At 39.6% G+C, this 21,311-nt stretch overlaps 3 protein-coding genes across 4 annotated transcripts in view; 2 read left to right on the plus strand and 1 right to left on the minus strand.

The window, feature by feature from the left end:
• Positions 1–461: 461 nt before the first annotated feature.
• LOC117823112 (phospholipase A and acyltransferase 4-like) lies at positions 462–4,209 on the plus strand. The gene is made up of 6 exons (XM_034698177.1): positions 462–561; positions 1,598–1,625; positions 1,720–1,800; positions 1,929–2,067; positions 3,509–3,744; positions 3,976–4,209. The coding sequence occupies exons 3-6, from the start codon at positions 1,738–1,740 to the stop codon at positions 4,093–4,095; spliced, it is 558 nt and encodes a 185-aa protein (XP_034554068.1). The 5' UTR covers positions 462–561; positions 1,598–1,625; positions 1,720–1,737; the 3' UTR covers positions 4,096–4,209.
• A 3,935-nt stretch (positions 4,210–8,144) lies between these two features.
• dctn3 (dynactin 3 (p22)) lies at positions 8,145–12,178 on the minus strand. 2 transcript variants are annotated; one of them, XR_004633353.1, is made up of 8 exons: positions 11,994–12,178; positions 10,548–10,632; positions 10,162–10,248; positions 9,855–9,938; positions 9,427–9,485; positions 9,277–9,336; positions 8,945–9,092; positions 8,145–8,833 (listed from the first exon to the last, which is right to left on the minus strand). XR_004633353.1 is itself a non-coding variant. In XM_034698395.1 (7 exons), exons 1-7 carry the CDS (start codon positions 12,093–12,095, stop codon positions 9,006–9,008), a joined length of 564 nt encoding a protein of 187 aa, XP_034554286.1. In that variant the 5' UTR covers positions 12,096–12,177; the 3' UTR covers positions 8,145–9,005. The 2 variants fall into 2 exon arrangements, 1 of the variants encoding a protein (XP_034554286.1); XM_034698395.1 differs by having other exon boundaries at positions 8,145–9,092; positions 11,994–12,177.
• Positions 12,179–13,605: 1,427 nt separating this feature from the next.
• The window catches only part of atg5 (ATG5 autophagy related 5 homolog (S. cerevisiae)), a 53,946-nt gene continuing 46,240 nt past the window's right edge, over positions 13,606–21,311 (plus strand). Inside the window, exons 1-4 of the mRNA XM_034697825.1 lie at positions 13,606–13,997; positions 14,421–14,605; positions 17,644–17,771; positions 19,389–19,467. Coding sequence (XP_034553716.1) covers positions 14,498–14,605; positions 17,644–17,771; positions 19,389–19,467 — 315 coding nt within the window. The 5' untranslated portion in view covers positions 13,606–13,997; positions 14,421–14,497. The remainder of the gene's footprint in view (positions 13,998–14,420; positions 14,606–17,643; positions 17,772–19,388; positions 19,468–21,311) is intronic.

Below are 21,311 nucleotides of genomic sequence, written 5' to 3' on the forward strand. Positions count from 1 at the left end.
GTCTTCAGATAATTGTGATTTGGGGCTATATAAATAAAGATTGATTGATTGAATGATTCAGAAGTTGATAATCCTCCTCAAAATGCATTAAAGTTACAGTAAAGAGCCTGTTTTAATCATGTAAGGTGTAGAATGTTCACATTTATCTGTTCTGAAGTGTTGGGGTTAAAAATACTTACAGTAATGAACATTGTGTATTTATTGTAAAGTATTATTGGAAGTATTTCATCCAAGCCTGACAGTTTAGAAGCAGAGTTTGGACCTACGACTCTCAGGTGACCTCGGTCTTACCTGTACATTTAAAAGATGGTCACCAGTGGAAGACTGTAGCTCTCTGCAGCTTCTGTGTGATAGTGTGTGCGATCGTGTACAGCTCGTAACACAATGTGTGCATAGCCAAACATTAATCTTATCAGTTTGTTAAGTCTTTCACAGTTAGTCACATTCAAATCAGTCACCAGGGGCATCAGGACAGGGTGTTAGAGGAGGCATTGTTCGGAGGTGTATTTAAGGAGATGCTTTCTGCAGCTCCATCAGGCTTCCTCCGTCTCACTGAAGAAGGTAAGACCTCCGTGACATCTTCTTACTCCCAGTGACTGCTCTGATATTATTACCTTATAACGTCTGAGTTCTAAGGAAGAAATGATCTGTTACTTTAGGACAGGTGTAGGACAGCCTGCAGGGAATGAAGGGGATAAGGACATCAAGTTAATGAAAAAGTGTTATATCCATCTTAAGATTTATTATATTTTATTTTTTATTTATTTAAAGTAAAAAACGAATTTAAAAATATGTATTAATTATTTTTAAAATGGTATTAAGTATTTAAGCTTTTGAAGATATTGAGACTTTAAAACAAACTAAAAACGTATTTATTCAGTCTGGCTTTTATGTAGGGTTTAACATTTTTATTACTTACTTTTTACTATTAAATTGATTTGAATGTTGCTTTATTATTTTATTAATTTTAACTGTTAATTTTTATTTATTTGTTTTTTAATTTATCTACTCAGTTTCATTCATATTTTTACCCTTAATTTGATTTTCAACTCTTACTCTTACCCTTTTTTAAATGTATTAATTTAAACGTTTTATATTCTTAATGTTAATTTGATGCTTTCACTATTTTAATTACATATTAGTTCCTATATTAAAATCCATTTTTGATTTTTAATGTCTTGCCATTATTTTATTTCTGCTTCTTTCTTGTTTTTAGTCACTGTAAAGCTCTTTGGGTTGCATAAAGCTTGTATGAAAGGTGATATATGAATAAATTGATTGATTGATTGATTGATTGATTGATTGATTGATTGATTGATTGATTGATTGATTGGCATGTATGCAATTAAAAACTTTTTTTTAAGCTTTTTTGTTTTGGAAAAAATGAAAATGTTCTTAGTTTATAACAACAAATAAATATTAAAACAGAGTGAACTATTTGTTTTTTTAGGATGGTTATTGGGATGATAATCAGAATTATTTTAAGGGTTCTTGAGACACATTGCTAATCAAACATTGGATTCCTCCTGTGGTTTTGTCCTCAGTGGATGAAGTTCATACAAACAGTATCATCAATAATGTGTGTGTATCATTTCAGGTGCAGAGCTTTTCTCCTTAACACATCTGTGAGTAATGATTGGATCTATGTCATGTCATTGTTTGGGAGTTTTTGAACTCGGCTTCATTTGTAAAGTGTTTGTTGTTTCATGTTCGTTCCAGTCCTTCACTGCTGGAGAAATGAAGTGTGTGATCTTGTTGGCTGCAGTCTTTCTGCTGGTGATCACTGTGGTCATTGATGGAGTGAGTTATTGTCACGTTTGCTTCACTTGTATTATTTCATTTACCAACAAACATGTAGTATAATTCTTGATCACACAGCTTCTGTTGTTGGGTTGTAAAGTCAGTAACAATTTTCCTTCCATCCACAGTTCCAGTTTGGCGATATGCTTTATTATCCGCCAAAACCACACCCGATGATAAAAACGTTTCAGTACAGACATCTTGCTATTTATCTGGGTAACGACTTTCCGGGTCATAAAGGCAAGGAGGTCATTTTTGAACGCCTGAGTAAGTATTCCTGCTAGGTAAAAAAACAAAAAGGCAGTAAGAGGGTGAATGAATGATTCATTCTTTCAATGAGAGGAACAATGAAATAAACTTCAGAAAACTATTTGTTGATTTTTTGCTCTTGGATTTTGTTTTGCCTCTAATTTGGTTTGTCTGTTAAAGGTGACATATCACGCTTTTTTCATCAACATATATTGGTCTAAGAGGTCCCCAAAACATGTCTTTAAAGTTTATGCTCAAAAAACACTTTGAAATCAGATTTTGGTCTGACTGAAAAGTCCTCTTCTTCATTCCTCATCAGAACACTCTGTTTTCCCTCTGACCACGCCCCCTCAGGAAGTGGATGTGCCTCGGCTCTCCAGCATGTTGATCTAATGTTTACATGTTGGCTGAATATACACGGCTGCTCAGAGATCGCGTTACTTCAACCCTCTGAATCTGATCCTGACGGAGAGGCGCCTGCAGCAGGACCTTTCTGAACGATTGGTCACAGATTTAGTGTTTCTTGTTGTTTTATTTATCAGTATGTAGACGTGTGTCTTGGTACACAGCTACGAACATGTAGCTATGTGGCTATGCTAACTAGCGCTAGCACTTATCCATGATAAATAAAAATCATCCACTAGATCTTCAAATCTGCAGACGTGGGGAGTAAAACCGACCTCTGCCAGAAAGGCAGCAGGACCTTTTATGAAGGATTGGTCACAGATTTAGTGTTTCTTGTTGTTTTATTTGTCAGTATGTCGACGTGTGTCTGGTACACAGCTACAGCTACAGCTACAGCTACAGCTACAGCTACAGCTACAGCTACAGCTACAGCTACAGCTACAGCTACAGCTACAGCTATGAACATATAGCTATGTGGCTATGCTAATTAGCGCTAGCACTTATCCATGACAAATAAAAATCATCCACTAGATCTTCAAATCTGCAGACGTGGGGAGTAAAACCGACCTTTGTGTTTATTAAGACAGCCTACAACTAGCATGCCTCCCTCCTAAGCTCCTTGTTAGCACACATTTGTGCAGGTAATGAAAAACGGAGGGGGGATTCAGTATTATTTTATACAGTCTATGGGCTGAACAAGCTCCGAGCTCTGACTCCGTGACAGACCGGATATTGTTGTGACGTAACAAAAACACTGAAGTCTGAAACGGCTGGTTTCAGCACACATTTACAGAAAGGTGGAGAAATCAGAACAGGGGCAGAATGGATTCTTTTCATTCTCGGGGGGTTTGTAGCCAGGGACACATATTTCAGGTAGAGAACCATTAAAAAGTCAATTTTGCATGATATGTCACCTTTAAATATTTATGTTTCCTGTCAGAGCACTCTGTAAGCGTCTGTTTTTAAAGGTGCTTTATCAATAAAGTTAGAAGGACTGGTTGTAGACACAGATAAGTTTGCGTGAATTACATGCTGTACATTTCTTTCCCTTTAGATGAAAATCCTGCATGTGTTTTCAAAGAACTCGACATGTCTGAGCGCCCTGTGGTGTGCAATTACCTTGATGGATACGTAGACGAGAGAAAAGTGGTTTACCAGGGAGGAAGTGTGGAAGATATGAAAGGACGCATCGAAGAGTTACAGAAGAATTGTGGAAAATATAATGTTCTGACTAACAACTGTGAACATCTTGCTACCTATGTACGTTATGGAAGGAAGATATCATTGCAGGTATTTGTTTTTTTTTTAATAGGTCTTCTTCTTCTTCTTCTTCTTCTTCTTCTTCTTCTTCTTCTTCTTCTTTTAAAAAAACAAAAAAAAATTGAATTCTTAATTTTCTGTGAGTTCAGACATTAACACAACATGCTGCTGTTTCAAACTGTTTGTTGAATCTAACCCTGGCAGCTTTTCACCCTTTAATTCCCCATAACTACATTTATGTATGTCTTGTTTGATTTACAGGAGGGTCTGAGCGGTGAAGGCCTCAGCATTAGCGGACATCACGTGACCAGACTACACGCGTTAAAGTTTATAAAACAACAGAAAGCAGATAAGAAGTTGAACTGTGAGATTCCACTTTGAGACAGGAAGAGAAATTCTTCATCAACCGTTCCTCTCATGCTGTGTTGCTCACTTCTGGTTAATTTCCTTACGTGATGCTGTGATAATTTGAAATTAAAAACCATGAGTACCTGCTGAGTTTGTGTTTTCTTGTCTCTAGTAGTGTAAGAAACAGCTGTACATTTTAAAAATCACAGGTCAAATCAGAGACATGATCTGTCTTTACATGCTGACAGCTGATGAAGCAGGACATGAATTGATACAGCAGGTTGCATATATTAAAATACAATAAATGTTATAAATATCTCAATTTCTCCTCTAAATATACCTCATTATGTCATTTAAACATGTTCTTAAATAATAAAAAGACTGTATGTTGCTTTATGGAATAATGTATGAAATGTAATAAAATGATGATTGACAGGTCTGAAAATAAATACCTGCTGTATCAATTTTGATACACACATTTTCTGATTTGAACATAAATTAAGTTATGAAATAGGAAATAGTTTAACATTGCATCAATCCAGTAACTATTCCTCTTGACGTTTCAGGAACAATTTGATAGTTTTTTTCATCCAAACTTTTTCAAACTTGGTAAATATCTCCCTGAAAACCCTCGAGTGGGTCTCTGATCCCCAGAGGCCATTTTGGATGTCTCAGGTGACGTCAGTCTGGTGCATGAGTTACTCACACCTGGTGGATTATCTGTGCACTGCATGTCTCTGATTGTATGCATCAGTTTTTTTCTGAAAACATATATCACACTGATGATGTAGAGGTCTCAAAAACTGATGTTTCAAATATGATACGCTTGGTGTTATAGGGTTAAATGTACATCTTGTTCCTGATGCTGCAGATTTGGTGTGTATTCTGGAGGAGATGTGTGTGCGTGACAGTTAAGGTCATTGTGGATGAGTTGTCCTGAGTCGATAAGAAGTAGATAAAGTTCCTCACAGGTGTGGGTGCAGGTCGCTCTCCGAGGACTCCTTTGGAATCCATTGAAACTCTGCAGCCTTTGAGGTGCTGAGACATTGGGGAGTAGCTGTTGTGGATGTTTTCACTCCTTCTCTTTCCTCACTGAGAGTCTTATTTCTTAAATGCAGAATTTTTGACAGTTTCTGACGCTCACATCGACTGAAGGTTCCCCATATAGACCAAAATAAAGTACTTCATGCATTTAATCTCATTGTTCAGGATTATTATGACAAATAAAAATGTAAAGCAGATAAAGATCACGGTGTGCAGACTGGCGTTGGCCCATCTGAAGGACACTACTGGACCCCCTGCAGTTTGCCTACCGAGCAAACAGGTAGCTGGATGATGTGGTCCACATGGCACTGCATCACATACTGCAACACCACGACAGACCAGGGACCTACGCAAGGATTCTGTTTGAGGACTTTAATTCGGCCTTTAACACCATCATCCCAGATCTCTGTACCTGCGTTCCAATCACTAGTATATGTGATAGTGTACCACTCGTACTACAATGTGTGCATAGCCAAACATTAATCTTATCAGTTTGTTAAGTCTTTCACTGTTAGTTGCATTCAAATCAGTCACCAGGGGCATCAGGACCGGGTGTTAGAGGAGGCATTGTTCGGAGGTGTATTTAAGGAGATGCTTTCTGCAGCTCCATCAGGCTTCCTCCGTCTCACTGAAGAAGGTAAGACCTCCGTGACATCTTCTTACTTCCAGTGACTGCTCTGATATTATTACCTTATAACGTCTGAGCTCTAAGGAAGAAATGATCTGTTACTTTAGGACAGGTGTAGGACAGCCTGCAGGGAATGAAGGGGATAAGGACATCAAGTTAATGAAAAAGTATTTTATCCATCTTAAGATTTATTATATTTTATTTTTTATTTATTTAAAGTAAAAAATGAATTAAAAAATATGTAATAATTATTTAAAAAATGAAATTAAGTATTTAACCTTTTGGAGATATTGAGACTTTAAAACAAACTAACGTATTTATTCAGTCTGGCTTCTATGTAGGGTTTAACATTTTTATTACTTACTTTTTACTATTAAATTGATTTTGAATGTGGCTTTATTATTTTATTAATTTTAACTGTTTATTTTATTTATTTATTTTTTAATTTATCTACTCAGTTTTATTAATATTTTTAGCCTTAATTTTATTTTCAACTCTTACTCTTACCCTTTTTTAAATGTATTCATTTAAACTATTTATATTCTTAATGTTAATTTGATGCTTTCACTATTTTAATTACATATTAGTTCCTATATTAAAATCCATTTTTGATTTTTAATGTCTTGCCATTATTTTATTTCTGCTTCTTTCTTGTTTTCAGTCACTGTAAAGCTCTTTGGGTTGCATAAAGCTTGTATGAAAGGTGATATATAAATAAATTGATTGATTGATTGATTGATTGATTGATTGATTGATTGATTGATTGGCATGTATGCAATTAAAAACATTTTTTTAAGCTTTTTTGTTTGGTAAAAAATGAAAATGTTCTTAGTTTATAACAACAAATAAATATGAAAACAGAGAATGAACAATTTGTCTTTTTAGGATGGTTATTGGGATGATAATCATAATTATTTTAAGGGTTCTTGAGACACATTGCTAATCAAACATTGGATTCCTCCTGTAGTTTTGTCCTCAGTGGATGAAGTTCATAAAAACAGTATCATCAATAATGTGTGTGTATCATTTCAGGTGCAGAGCTTTTCTCATTAACACATCTGTGAGTAATGATTGGATCTATGTCATGTCATTGTTTGGGAGTTTTTGAACTCGGCTTAATTTGTAAAGTGTTTGTTGTTGCATGTTCGCTCCAGTCCTTCACTGCTGGAGAAATGAAGTGTGTGATCTTGTTGGCTGCGGTCTCTCTGCTGGTGATCCCTGTGATCATTGATGGAGTGAGTTATTGTCACGTTTGCTTCACTTGTATTATTTCATTTACCAACAAACATGTCTTATAATTCTTGATCACACAGTTTCTGTTGTTGGGAGTAAGTATTCCTGCAAATAAAATAAGGCAGTACGAAGGTTTTTTGTTAATTTGTTGAATGTTTGGTTTGGCTTGTGTGTTAAGTATTTATGTTTCCTGTCAGAGCACTCTGTAAGGATCTGTTTTTAAAGGTGCTTTATCAATAAAGTTAGAAGGACTGGTTGTAGACTGAAAAAATGTTACATGAATTACATGCTGTACATTTGTTTCCCAACAGAGAGCACATTCCTTCCCAAATGTGTTTCAGAGAACTCGACACGGCTGACCAACCTGAAACCTGAAATACCAGAAAGGAAGTGTAGAAGATATGACAAGCCGCATCAAAAAGTTACTTAAGTGGTGTGGACTGTATGATGGTGTGAGCAACAACTGTGAACACCTTGCTACCACGGTGCGTTATGGAAGGAAGATAGCAATGCAGGTATTTCTTTTTTAAATGTGATTCTTATTATTTCCTCAAATCTCATTTCAAATAATTTGAAAACATATTTGAATCCTTAATTTTGTGTAAGTTAAGACATTAACACAACATGCTGCTGTTTCAAACTCTTTGTTGAATCTCACCCTGGCAGCTTTTCATCCTTTAATTCCCCATAACTATTTTTATGTATGTTTTGTTTGATTTACAGGAGGGCCTGAGCGGTGAATGCCTCTGCATTAGCGGACGTCACGTGACCAGACTACACATGAAAAAGTTTATAAAAAAGCAGAAAGCAGAAAAGAAGCTGAACTGTGAGATTCCACTTTAAGACAGGACGGGAAATTCTTCATCAACCGTTCGTCTCATGCTGTGTTGCTCACTTCTGGTTAATTTCCTTACGTGATGCTGTGATTATATGAAATTAAAAACCATGAGCACCTGCTGAGTTTGTGTTTTCTTGTCTCTATTAGTGTAAGAAACAGCTGTACATTTTAAAAATCACAGGTCAAATCAGATTATTTGCAGTCGTGCATGCGGCTAACGCTATGGCCAAATGAGCCGCTCCATAACGATACGTTAAGACTGGTGGTCCCGTTTGTGTAATGGCTGGACGTGCATACGGGCCCTGGACATGTTTTAACAAACCTCACACACCAGAGAAGTCAAAGAAAGAAGTGATCAGATTTATTGTTTTAACTACAGTCATGCTGTTTGACACATTCAGCCACATGTGACCTTTAAAATAACAAGACAACTGGAGATGATATTTGAGCTCAGTGAAGTTTTGTACAGATCATGGCCTCCACAGTGAGGATAAAAGCCGCCCGTGAGAGCGAATGAGGGCGGGGCATGAGAAGTCATGTGACTGGCTCGCAGTGAGGAGGCGGGGCAGGAATGTTTAACAGCGTCACATCAAAGCATTAAAAAAAAAACCTCTGTTGTCTCTGAATAAATAACAGCAGCATCTCGGAGCTGCATGAGCCACACATCACATGATGGGAGCAGGTTCCTGCAGGCCATGATGAAGAGTCACATGAGACTCTTTATACCCTGTTCTGTTCTGCTGCAGGACCGGGTCAGGTCGGGTGATATCAGTGTATTCAGTGTTTCCCTCACAGAGACCGTACCTGGGCAGGGGTGGCGGTATTTCAGACACCGTGCTCGTTCATTTGAAGAAGTACGATGTCTGACCTCTACGTCGCTGTGTGTGTGATGTAAGGCAGACAGAGGGGGCGGGGGGGTATCAACAGAACTGAAGGGATGTCAGGTGAATAGATTAAAGACCACCACAGGTACAGCATCCCTCTGTGAGAAACACTGATTCATGTGACATCACCCGATTCAGCAAATTCTGGGGACACATTTAGAAACAGAACAGTGAGAAGTTGAGTCTTCTTTCTGCTCTGACTCATCAGGAAATAACAGCCTACATATGGAACACTTGTCACATCTACGCTCCCACCATGGTGTAGTCTTCATCATCATCACCATCCTCATCAGAAGCATGAATGTGTTCACGGCAGCTACTCCACAGGCCGGATGCCTTTGGCCTCCTCCAGCTTCCTCAGGGTCTCGTCCCAATGGGTGAACTGCTTGGACAGCAGGAACATCTGCCAAACAAAGGTCAGGGGTCAGGGGTCAGGGGTCAGTGGGTGGAGCTTAACCTCTGCAGCTGTTTGAGTTACTAAGAATTATCACCATCTCTTTGTCTCTTTGGTCCCCAAAGAGAGAAGGAAATACAGTATTTGTCTCGTGGTACTTTTAAGAAATCACACAGTAAAGGTAGAAACAAACCATTTTGTTGTACTCCTCAAAAAGCTTCTTCACCTCCACGGACTGGACTTCAGTTTGGTCCTTTAAAAAGAAGAACATCAGAGAGTAAAGGGATCAAACTTCACAGGGGGGGAAGGACAAAGCCAGAGGAAGAGGGAGGACGAGGGTTACCTGTTCTTTGATGTGAATCTGAGACAGGCGCTGCAGCTTGGTGGCGTGTTCAGGTACATCTGGAAAGTTAACGATAACACTGAGTGAATAGAAGTCTCACGCCTCTGATCCAGAGGGCTCCGACCTGCCGGATCAGAGACGCAGCCGGAACGCAACGGAGTGGATCCAGTGGAAGTTAACACACTGACTAGAATAGAAACCTATCAGATCCGGAGCTGTGAGGGATCAGAGACAGATCTGGTGGAGTCGTCAGACTTTCTCTCCACAGATAATCAACTCATTTGATAGATTAAGCTTTAAAAACTGAGCCAACCTGTCTGACAAATACTAGACTGATCCGTTCTTCACTAATCAGGACCCCCTGACTCTAAAAAGGGCGAAACACAGCAGTGAACAGTCCTGCTCTTCTGTTGGGGAGTGAATCTCACCTCTGATGTAGTTGCTGTCCAGCAGCGGCTGTAAGTTGCTGACCTGCTCCAGCAAAGCAGCCTGGGAGAGCAGGAAGTCCTCCTCTGTGCAAACAAACACATGAAGGCATCAAAGTGAGGACTGAGGCAGAGATAATAAACCATCTTATGATGAGATAATGAAGAAATAACAACATTGAACTTTTCATGAATAGAATCTGAATCATAATCTTATAAAAAATAGAACAAGTGTCTTAATATGAATACGATTGTATGTAGATGTTATTTTTATTCCATGGATCTAACTGAGGGGTGTTTCTGTTCTTACCAGCGAGGATGAACTCCAGCTTCATGGCATCAGGTACGCTGATGTGGTCGGTGAACTGGGGGTCCAGGTACTTCATCAGGTCCTCAACTGAACCACAACACCAATGAGTGATTACAAAGTCATTTCTTACACGACCATAAATGTTCTTACGACACATCTAAGATTTTCTGAGTGTTCTAAAATCACTGAAAAAATTAACTACTAAATATTTTACAGAGAAACCCTGAGCTTTAAAGCTCGTTTGGTATCTTTTGCAAGCTTTACCATGTGAAAAGAAGATTTGTAGAGCATAACTGTTATCAATAAATGTCATGTTTTGGAGATACATAGTCCTTTGATTCATGCAGGAATAAGGAAGTAAAGTCAGGACTGATGCTGGGACTCACTCTTCTTATGCAGGATCTTCACTCGCTCCCTCTTGTTGGCGGTGTTAGTCAGTCCCGTCTGAATCCTGGACAAAGATTCGGCACACTGCAGGACAAACAGCGACGATTAGATTCAACGGAAGTGATCAACAAGGGGAAAGGAAAGTCATCACGATGGATTCAATCCTCTTGTCTCACAAACACAAAACATTATGCTTTAACCACCTGAAAACTATCCCCAGAATAAGATCTATGCTGACTTGTAGTGACCAAAGCTTTGAAAGGAGAGCACATTACTACTGTTTTGATGATCTGTTCTTTTAAGGTGCTCCATAGTCCGGCCTCAGGAGACATATCTGAACTGCTGTCCTCTTACCAACCAAGAAGCAGCCTCAAAACCTCACTCAGGAACCTCCTTATCGCTCCAACCTCAAACTTAAAGCCTAAAGGAAGCCGAGCGTTTGCTGCCAGGCTCCTCGGTTATTGAACGATCTGCCTAAGGATCTCAGATTTATACATCAGTATCCTCTTTTAAACCACTTCTGAAAACATACTTTAACAAAAGACTTCCCTGTACTTCCTGAACTTTATTCATGGTGCTGAATCTATCTAGTAGTCCTTGTGTCGTCTTCTTTTTGGCATCCTGTTTCATCCCTTTATCCTAGTCTTATATGCTTGTGAAGCACTTTGTTACATCTGTTTTTTTAAGCTCTATCTGAACAAACTGTATTATTATATGTTGTTCAGAGCAATGCATGATCTGCTAGTAAACAAGTCCCCTTCAGTGTTTCTGTGAGAGTTCAAAGTGTTCATCAGATCATATGATGCTCTGTTGAGAGGCTCCATTCATTCATTCATTGACTCCTCCAGGCCTGATTACTGCACCCAGAAGCTCCAGTGCATCCAACAGAATGCAGCTAGGATCCTGAGAGTGTTATTTTATATTATTATTATTGGCTGAAAAGGACTAGATTATTTCTCCAGCCAGTCTGCTACATAACAGATCATTTCTATGCTTCACCTTTCCTTTAAATAAAAGTCTCTCTGCTTTTCTGTCACATTTAAACCACTTTCTCCCTTTGAAGAGACAAAATAACCCATCTGGATGTTTCCTCTACTCTACACCGTTCATGCATTTTCACATTGTTGATTATAATCCACATGTGAAGAGGCTAAAACACTTTAAAACTTCGATATGACATCAACACACAGGTAGCAAACGTATGTGCTATATGCTAATTTTAGCTAAAATTGAATTTAGTTAGTAGATAATAACACTGTAGGTCTTTAAGTCTTATCCTGAAGTGAACACTTGACTTTTACAACAATGTTATTCCTTAAATCTCATTGAATCCATTGTAAACAACACACAGGGCGTTAGCTGATCACTGACAGCGCAGTCGTTAGCTGTTTGGCTAACAGAGAGCTAGCTCCTCCTTCATCATTAAAATCATCCTCCAGGTTTACCTTCGCTGGTTTCCCAGTTTTCACTCTCCTCTCTCCGTAAAGTCGACTCTCCAGCGCCTGGAGACGCGTCTCCAGGTTATCTGTATCCAGTCTTTTCTCCATTATTAAAGCTGCTAATGAACAAACACAAGCTAACAGGATCCAAACAGAATCCTGACAGAGTTCTTCTTCGTGGGTTTTATTGGGCTGAGTTTGTATTGGCTGTTGGCGAATAACGCATTACCGCCAGCTGCTGGTGTGGAGCGAGAACTACAACAGACAGACAGACAGACAGACAGACAGAGAGACAGACAGACAGACAGACAGACAGACAGACAGACAGACAGACAGACAGATTTTATTTTATTTTATTTTATTTTATTTTATTTTATACAGTCTATGAGACAGACAGACAGACAGACAGACAGACAGACAGACAGACAGACAGACAGACAGACAGACAGACAGACACACAGACAGATAGACAGATAGACAGACAGACAGACAGACAGACAGACAGACAGATTTTATTTTATTTTATTTTATTTTATTTTATTTTATTTTATTTTATACAGTCTATGAGACAGACAGACAGACAGACAGACAGATAGACAGACAGACAGACAATAAAATAAAATAAAATAAAATAAAATAATAATGGTAAGGTGATTATAGAATAAAATAAAATAATGTAAAATAAAACAAAAAACATTTAAATATAAGAGATGTATACACTATGTACACCTTTACACTTCTATCTTATGAATCAGAAATCAGAAATCAGAAATACTTTATTTAACCTGATGTTTATAAAATAATATAAATAGATTAATAATAAGTATATACAGAAACGCAGAATAGTTACAGTTCGATATAAGATAAGATAAGATAAGATAAGATAAGATAAGATAAGATAAGATAAGATAGTACTTTATTGATCCCCGGGGTGGAAATTCAGTTGTTACAGCAACCCAGACATAAGTACAATCAAGAAGAAGTTTCAATAAGTAAAATAAAATAAAATAAAATAAAATAAGATGAGTAAAAATAAGAATAGATAAATAAAGCTAGAATACAATTTAGATATATGCAATGTTACAATGGAATTTAGATTAAATAGCAGTAATTATAGGCAGTATTAAAAATGTTTCAGTAGTGACAGGTTGACATGGTGTGATTAGAGTTGGTAATGACAGATTAAGCAATAAATAAAAATAAATATGGGTATGTAATATGAACATGAGTTGTAGTTACAATAAGATACGATAAGATATTACTTTATTGATCCCCCAGGGGGGAAATTCAATTGTTACAGCAACCCAGACATAAGTAAATCAAGAAGAAGTTTCAATAAGTAAAATGAAATAAAAAAATAAATAAAGAAGTAAAAATAAAAATAGATAAATAAAGCTATAATACAATTTAGATATATACAATGTTACAATGTAATTTAGATTAAATATAAGTAATTACAGGAAGTATTAAAAATAATAATAATAATGTATGCCAATGTGTTTGCTTGAAATAGACTTGATACTATATAAAATGTCACATTATTGCTTTTAAAAATGAAATGTATATTTGAAAACAGGCTTCTATAATTTTATAAACGTTTAAAAATATCAATAATATTGTAGCTCCCGCTAGGTGTCAATGTTTTGCCCCGATTGTGGTTTTCTGCTGTTTTCCGGTGTCTCGCTTCAAAGTGTTACCATCTTAACCGGCGCCTCTCAGCCGAATGCGTCAGCCGTTGCCGCATTCCCAGCACGAGCACAGTCCTCTCCAGTCTCTCTTATAACATCTCTGTGTCAGTCTGGAGTCGAAGCGTTTTTATCAGGAACATTTTCACTGAAAACCAAACTCAGAAGAAGGATGGGGACTGTTTAAAACACAGACGCATTCATTTAAATGTCGCCAGGTACCAGGGTAACATTTTGAACCGGAACACTGGTGACAGCACTGGAATGACAACACCGTCAGTTTCGGCCCTTTTCCCACTGAAGCTGCCTGCAAACACCGACAAAAGTAAGGTTTCCTCTCTCGTAACAACCCTTTCATAACATGTAAGATATTTCAATTCGAGGGCTTTAGTAACATCACACAGGAAGCAGACATATTCCTTTATTAGGAACATTTCCTTGGTTTGTTTCCACCTGCTAAGCTAGCTACCTAGCCTCAAGCTAACGTCAGATTCTGCACAGCTGCGCAGTTTGACAGGAGTGGAGTTTGTTTGGAAGTCTAGCAAAGGTGTCACTGGTTCCTGCTGGACTATAACTTGGTAATAACCCACCCAACGAGTTCATAGAGGCTTATGTGGTTTTCCTGAATCTGAATCACCTCAGGAGAGCTGGAGGGAGCTAATCTTGTACCTACTTCATGGTGGCTGTTTATCTGAAAGTTGCCTCACTGTTTGCCTCTCTGCTTTGTTTGTTTGTTTGTCTCTGACAGGGAGAAGCTGACAGCCTCCAGACTGTGTCACCTGTGTTTCTGGGATTGATTCTTTATGTGGGAGAAACAGCAGCATTATGGCAGATGACAAGGACGTGTTGAGAGACGTGTGGTTCGGCAGGATCCCCACCTGCTTCACCCTGAACCAGGATGAGGTGACTGAGAGGGAGGCCGAGCCCTACTATGTAAGTGCGGCTGCTACCATGTTGCACCCACATATCAGTTTGCATTGACCTGGCAGGGGCGATACTATGATCAAGAAGATAACACAACACATGTCATCTGAAGACTCTCAAACAGAGCAGGTCTAGACCACACTATATGACAGGGTAAGACCCGGTCCCATGTTACAGACAGGACTCAGCCTGATCTCATGTTAATCCACCATGAGCAGAGCACTTTGCAAGTTTCAGTGGAAAGGACAAACTTCCTTTAACAGGCAGAAACCTCCAGCAGGACCAGACTCATGTTAGACACACATCTACTGAGACACTTGCAGAGAAGCTTGCATGATTTTCAGCACATAAAACTCCTTGTGGGTTCATGCTTCGTGGTATAAAAACAGAAAGAGCTTGTAGTTGTTGCTGACGAAACGACCCGGAAGTTGCAACATGCATCAGCCAGTCATATATTACCTGCTGTTATGATATGACTTGCAGCTTGTGGTTCTGAGTTTTCTAAAGAAGCGGGCTCATGTCCTCTACGGCGAGTCCAAAACCATCAAAGCCAAGGTGTTCAAAATTGATGGAATTTCCCTTTTACTTTTATGCTTCATGTTCTCACTGCCGATACAGCTGGACTCACCATCTTCTCACCATCTTCCAGACAGGACTCCGTCTGATCTCATCTTAATCCACCATGAGCAGAGCACTTTGCAGCATTTAGCAAGTTACAGTGGCAAGGACAAACTTCCTTTAACAGGCAGAAACCTCCAGCAGGACCAGACTCATGTTAGACACACATCTGCTGAGACCGTGTTGGAGAGAGGGATAGAGGGAGATGAAGAGAAAGAGAGATGATAGTGGGGAGACGGATAGTAGTAGTTGTAGCAGCTGGAGTCTGGCACCTCCACAGCAGCAGAGATCCAGAGGAACGTACGAGACAAGGGAGCTCAGGGACTCCAGAAAGGTCTATGAAAAGAGAAAAGAGAGGGAGACCAGAAGAGAGAAAAAGAGGAGAAGAAATGGGGATGGGATAAGAAAAGGAGACATAAAGGATGAAGAAACATGGAAAGAACAAAGAGAGAAAGAAAGAAAGGAAAAAGGAAGGAACGAAGGAAAGAAAGTAAGAAAGAAGTAAAGGAATAAAGGATGAATAACAGACCCAAAAAAAGAAATCTCCGGCAGAGATACAGAGGAACCTACGGGACAAGGGAGCTCAGGGACTCCAGAAAGGTCTATGGTTAGTAACTTTAATGGGAAAGGAAGAGTTAAAGTAAGAGACAGGCAGAGAGAGGAGAGAGAGGGAAAGATAGGATCCCAGTGTGTCAGTCTAAGCCTATAGCGGCATAACTAAGACCTGTTCCAAGCCTGAGCTTTATCAAGTTACAGTGGCAAGGACAAACTTCCTTTAACAGGCAGAAACCTCCAGCAGGACCAGACTCATGTTAGACACACATCTGCTGAGACCGTGTTGGAGAGAGGGATAGAGGGAGATGAAGAGAGAGAGAGATGATAGTGGGGAGACGGATTGTAGTAGTTGTAGCAGCTGGAACCTATGAGACAAGGGAGCTCAGGGTCTCTCACTCAGCCTTAGCGCTCCTGTTCTCCTAACCCCTGTAAATTCTCCACGTTTGACTGTCAAATGCAGGATTTCTTGTTATTGAGGCGCCACTCCACCTCCTGGGCTAGTCCTTACCAACCAATAATCCCTCTCAGACCCTCCTCAACGTTCCAACCTCAAACTTTAAGCCCATAGGAGACCGAGCGTTTGCTGATCGTGCTCCTCGGTTGTGGAACGACCAGCCTAAGGATCTCAGATTTATACATCAGAACCTTCTTTTAAACCACTTCTGAAAACAACCTGAACTTTATTCATGGTGCTTAATCTATCTAGTAGTTCCTCTTTTATTCTTTTAATCAGCCCTTGTTGCAAGGACAAACTTCCTTTAACAGGCAGAAACCTCCAGCAGGACCAGACTCATGTTAGACACACATCTGCTGAGACCGTGTTGGAGAGAGGGATAGAGGGAGATGAAGAGAGAAAGAGAGATGATAGTGGTGAGACGGATAGTAGTAGTTGTAGCAGGCCATCTACGGCAGAGATCCAGAGGGACCTACGAGACAAGGGAGCTCAGGGACTCTCACTTAGCTGCAAGTTGCATGTTGGAATGTCAAATGCATGATTTCTTGTTATTAAAGAATCTGAAGTGTTGGTGTGAAATGAAGAGGTGCAAGTTCAGCTTCTGGGTCCTTCTGAGGTGCCTTGAGTAACTCTGCCCAGGATGCCTCTTTCTTTACTCCAACATCTTCCCACACATGATGCATTCACTGTGACAACAAAAAAGTCCTCTTAAAGGACTAAAGCTGTGTTCAAATCCCATCATTTGCATACAGGGAAGTACACTAGGGCTGCACAATTAATCCCTAGAGAAGATGAGAAGTTATTTCATGGGAACAACAACGCCTTCTCATTCAACACGGTTACATTTTGGATGGAGGCCTAAGTATGCTAGCCGTCTTTTCATACCTTTTGATGCAGCTCAAGACCGCTATCTGCTACCCCCTGATTAACTGGTATCAATTTATTTGGGGGAAGAAATGCTCTTTTGGATTCAGGGGAAATGTTTTGCAAATGTGGAATATTAAGAACAGCAGAAAGACATAAAACTTGCAGTCATTACATCACACATTTTCCTCACGTCCTGCAGGTTTAATGTACACTTGGTGTAGCGTTCCCTTCATGTGACGTGTGAGTGTTATTGGATAGAAAGGGATTGTGATACTTTAACTCAGGCTGGTGGCTCCATATATTGATTTGTGACCGAAAAAGAAGAGACAGCCCCAAATGAAAATCTTGCAGCATGCTTGCAAATCTGTTATTGACGTTGGAAAAATCCATGTAGCTTAAGTGTAATCTCTTTAATGCAGTGAGGGTGAAATAGGTGGTGTAGCAGACAGAACAGTTTAGCTGTGGGGTTCAACCTCACATGTTGGAGGCTGCACAGATAACATCAGCTCACTTCATCTTCTCACGCCTCCATGTCTCCTCCTGTCTCCCTCAGCTGCTTCTACCCAGAGTGAGCTACCTGACTCTGGTAACGGACAAGGTGAAGAAACACTTCCACAAAGTGATGAGGGCCGAGGAGGTGGAGGAGATGTGGTTCGAGTATGAAGGGACCCCGCTGAAATGGTGAGTGATCAGCGGTCGGATGGACTGATTTGACTTGTTCGAGGTGCACAGTGGTTTGTTTTTATAGAACAACTCTTCCTGGTTGTGCTGCTTCAAGTTAACATGCACACAACATGCTGTCTTTAAATAGTGTATATCACTGTGCTCTGAGGTTTGTCACAGGTTGCACACGCCTCCACATCACTGTGAACTCTACATCAAAACTGACTGGCCACTCCTGAGTGTGCGCAGGCAGACACATTGGCTACGTCTGATTTATAAATGTGTGTATCTACAAAGATCAAAAAGCCACTACGCCTTGCGCTCCTGTGACACTTTACAAATGTGTGTTCCCTGTGTTCGCACAGAGTTTGGTAAGAGAGTGTTCAGTTTTGCTGCTTGGAATAAACTCCAGAAGGACTTGAATCTGTCACATCTTATCTCACTGGGCACCTTTAGGTCCATCTTAAATGAAAGACAGACCCCAGAACAGTGCCTGTGTTTTTAAATGCTGTTTTGTAATCACAAATTGCACTTTACTTGAAAATAAGTTGCACTTTTAAATGATTGATTGCTTCTACACACTGTCTGTATATATGCTCCATGTTGTTGAGTTGTGCTATTTATGTTGACGTGTGCTGCTGACCTCTTGGCCAGGTCGCCCTTGTAAATGAGGTCTTGATCTCAATGGGACTCATCTGGTTAAATAAAGGTTAAATAAAAAAATACACTCTCCAACCAAGCTTCAATATTAGTCTGTTTGTTAACAAGGAACTCAGCTGGTCTAAACAGCTTGTTGGTTGCCTGTTTGCTGTTATTAACCTGACTGTAGGGGAGAGATTCAGCCACTAGGTGTCAGTCTAACAACACAGATCAGACCAAAGTACTTCACTGATCCCACAAGAAAATTATTAAAATGTTTAAAAAATGTAAATTGTGATGCATTTATTTGTATCTCTTTAAAATTGATCAGAATCAGAAAAAAAAATCAGTCATTACAATTGCTCCTATACACAATAAATACAAATATTTATATAAATATTTAATAAAATAACATATAAATCCAAATACAATAAATTAATGAAATACTAAAATATTTCTATGAATTATTATAAATTAACTACAAATTAATTATAATATTTATAGGTGTTTCTGTGTCAAAAATAACAATCTGAAGACATTAAACTGGATTCAAGTATCCTGTAATGATTGCTTGTATCCACTGTGTGCAGACGACTGAGCATAAAATACACTTTCTCCTGATTTGAAGCTGCGATAGAGACAAATATCTAACCCGTGTTTACTGATTCACAAGAGATTCCCTCTTCTCTAAACACAGGAAATGATGAAGAGAAATGTCGCAGTGAAATGTAAACCATCTTCTGGAGTTCTCATGAGAAACACAGACCCAAAAAATAGAAAAATATGGACTTGATTTCTGTCTGTTGTTGCTTTGAAGGGCATGTAAAGTTAGTTTGACCCGGCAGTCCTGTTATTATCCTTACTATGTAAATATTCTGCATGATTGTGCTTCTAAAAGGTGATGCAGAATATTGCAGAAAGTATCCACATTTTTAATGTGTGGCCCGTATCCTGTGACGGTCTGAATCTCTAAAGACTCTCTTTTCCTCGTTCCAGGCACTATCCCATCGGAGTTCTGTTCGACCTCCACGCCTCCAACACGGTCTTACCTTGGAGCATCACTGTGCACTTTAAGGTGGGAGTCACTTTGGTTCTCATTTGGTCCATACACTTAACATCGTGAGGATGTTAGGTGATCTATCTTAAAGGTACAGTGTCTAGAAATGGGAATACTTAGTCATATCTAGCGGACAGATTCTAGATTGAAACGCTCCCTTACTCACCCCTCCTGTCAGCGAAGAGATGGTAACCATTGAGGACTAGAAGCTCCTGTGTTGTGTGATACATAACATCTTCTATCCAACATTTCAAATGGTCACGCACTAAATACAAAAACTGTAAAACTATTGCGAGTTTGTCAGTTCTATGGTAGACAAATGATAGTGCAAGATAGCCGCCTCTGGAAGGTGACCTGCTCCTATATAGATATCAAATTCTCAATCAAAAAAACAAAAAAAACAAAGTCCTTTTAATATTCAGGTGATTATACAGTCATGGCCAAAAGTTTTGAGAATGACACAAATATTACATTTTCACAAAGTCTGCTGCTTCAGGGTTTTTAGGTGTTTTTGTCAGATGTTTCTATGGTATAATGAAATACAATTAGAAGCATTTCATAAGTATCAAAAGCGACCACAAGTTCTCAATGGGATTAAGATCTGGGGAGTTTCCTGGCCAAGGGCCCAAAATCTTAATGTTTTGTTCCCCGAGCCATTTTGTTCTGACTTTTGCTTTATGGCAAGGTGCTCCATCATGCTGGAAAAGGCATTCTTCATCACCAAACTGCCCTTGGATGGTTGGGAGAAGTTGCTCTCGGAGGACGTTCTGGTACCATTCTTTATTCATGGCTGTGTTTTTAGGCAAGATTGTGAGAGAGCCCACTCCCTTGACCGAAAAGCAACCCCACACATGAATGGTCTCAGGATGCTTCACTGTTGGCAAGAGACAGGACTGATGGTAGCGCTCACCTCGTCTTCTCCGAACAAGCCTTCCTCCAGATGCCCCAAACAATCGGAAAGGGGATTCATCAGAGAAAATGACTTTACCCCAGTCCTCAGCAGTCCAGTCCCTGTACCTTCTGCAGAATATCAGTCTGTCCCTGATGTTTTTACTGGAGAGAAGTGGCTTCTTTGTTGCCCTCCTTGACACCAGGCCTTCCTCCAAAAGTCTTCGCCTCACTGTGCGTGCAGATGCACTCACACCTGCCTGCTGCCATTCCTGAGCAAGCTCTGCACTGGTGGTGGCCCGATCCCGCAGCTGTAACACCTTCAGGAGACGGTCCTGGCGCTTGCTGGACTTTCTTGGGCGCCCTGGAGCCTGTTTGGCAACAATTGAACCTCTCTCCTTGAAGTTCTTGATAATTGGATAGACGGTTGACTGAGGTGCAATCTTACTCGCTGCTATAAACTTCCCTGTTAGGCCCTTTTTGTGCAATGCAATGATGGCTGCACGTGTTTCCTTGCAGGTAACCATGGCTAACAGATGAGGAACAATGGTGTCATGCACCATCTTCCTTTTAAAGTGTCCAGTCACTCAATCATGACAGATTGATCGCCAGCCTTGTCCTCATCAACACCCACACCTGTGTTAATGTGTGTGACACCTGTGTGTCATTGAAATGATGTTAGCTGGTCCTTTTGTGGCAGGGCTGAAATGCAGTGGAAATGTGTTTTTGGTGATAAAGTTCATTTTCAAGGCAAAGAGGGACTTTGCAATTATTTGCAGTTGAGCTGATCACTCCTCATAACATTCTGGAGTATATGGAAAATGACCATCATAAAAACTGAAACAGCAGACTTTGTGAAAATTAATAGTTCTATCATTCTCAAAACTTTTGGCCATGACTGTACACTAATTTAAACATACTTATGAGCATTAGATTCCATTTCTACCAAGTCTGCTAATCATTGCTAATTACAT

Source organism: Notolabrus celidotus, chromosome 12, assembly GCF_009762535.1.
Source record: "Notolabrus celidotus isolate fNotCel1 chromosome 12, fNotCel1.pri, whole genome shotgun sequence".
Lineage (NCBI taxonomy): Eukaryota > Metazoa > Chordata > Actinopteri > Labriformes > Labridae > Notolabrus > Notolabrus celidotus.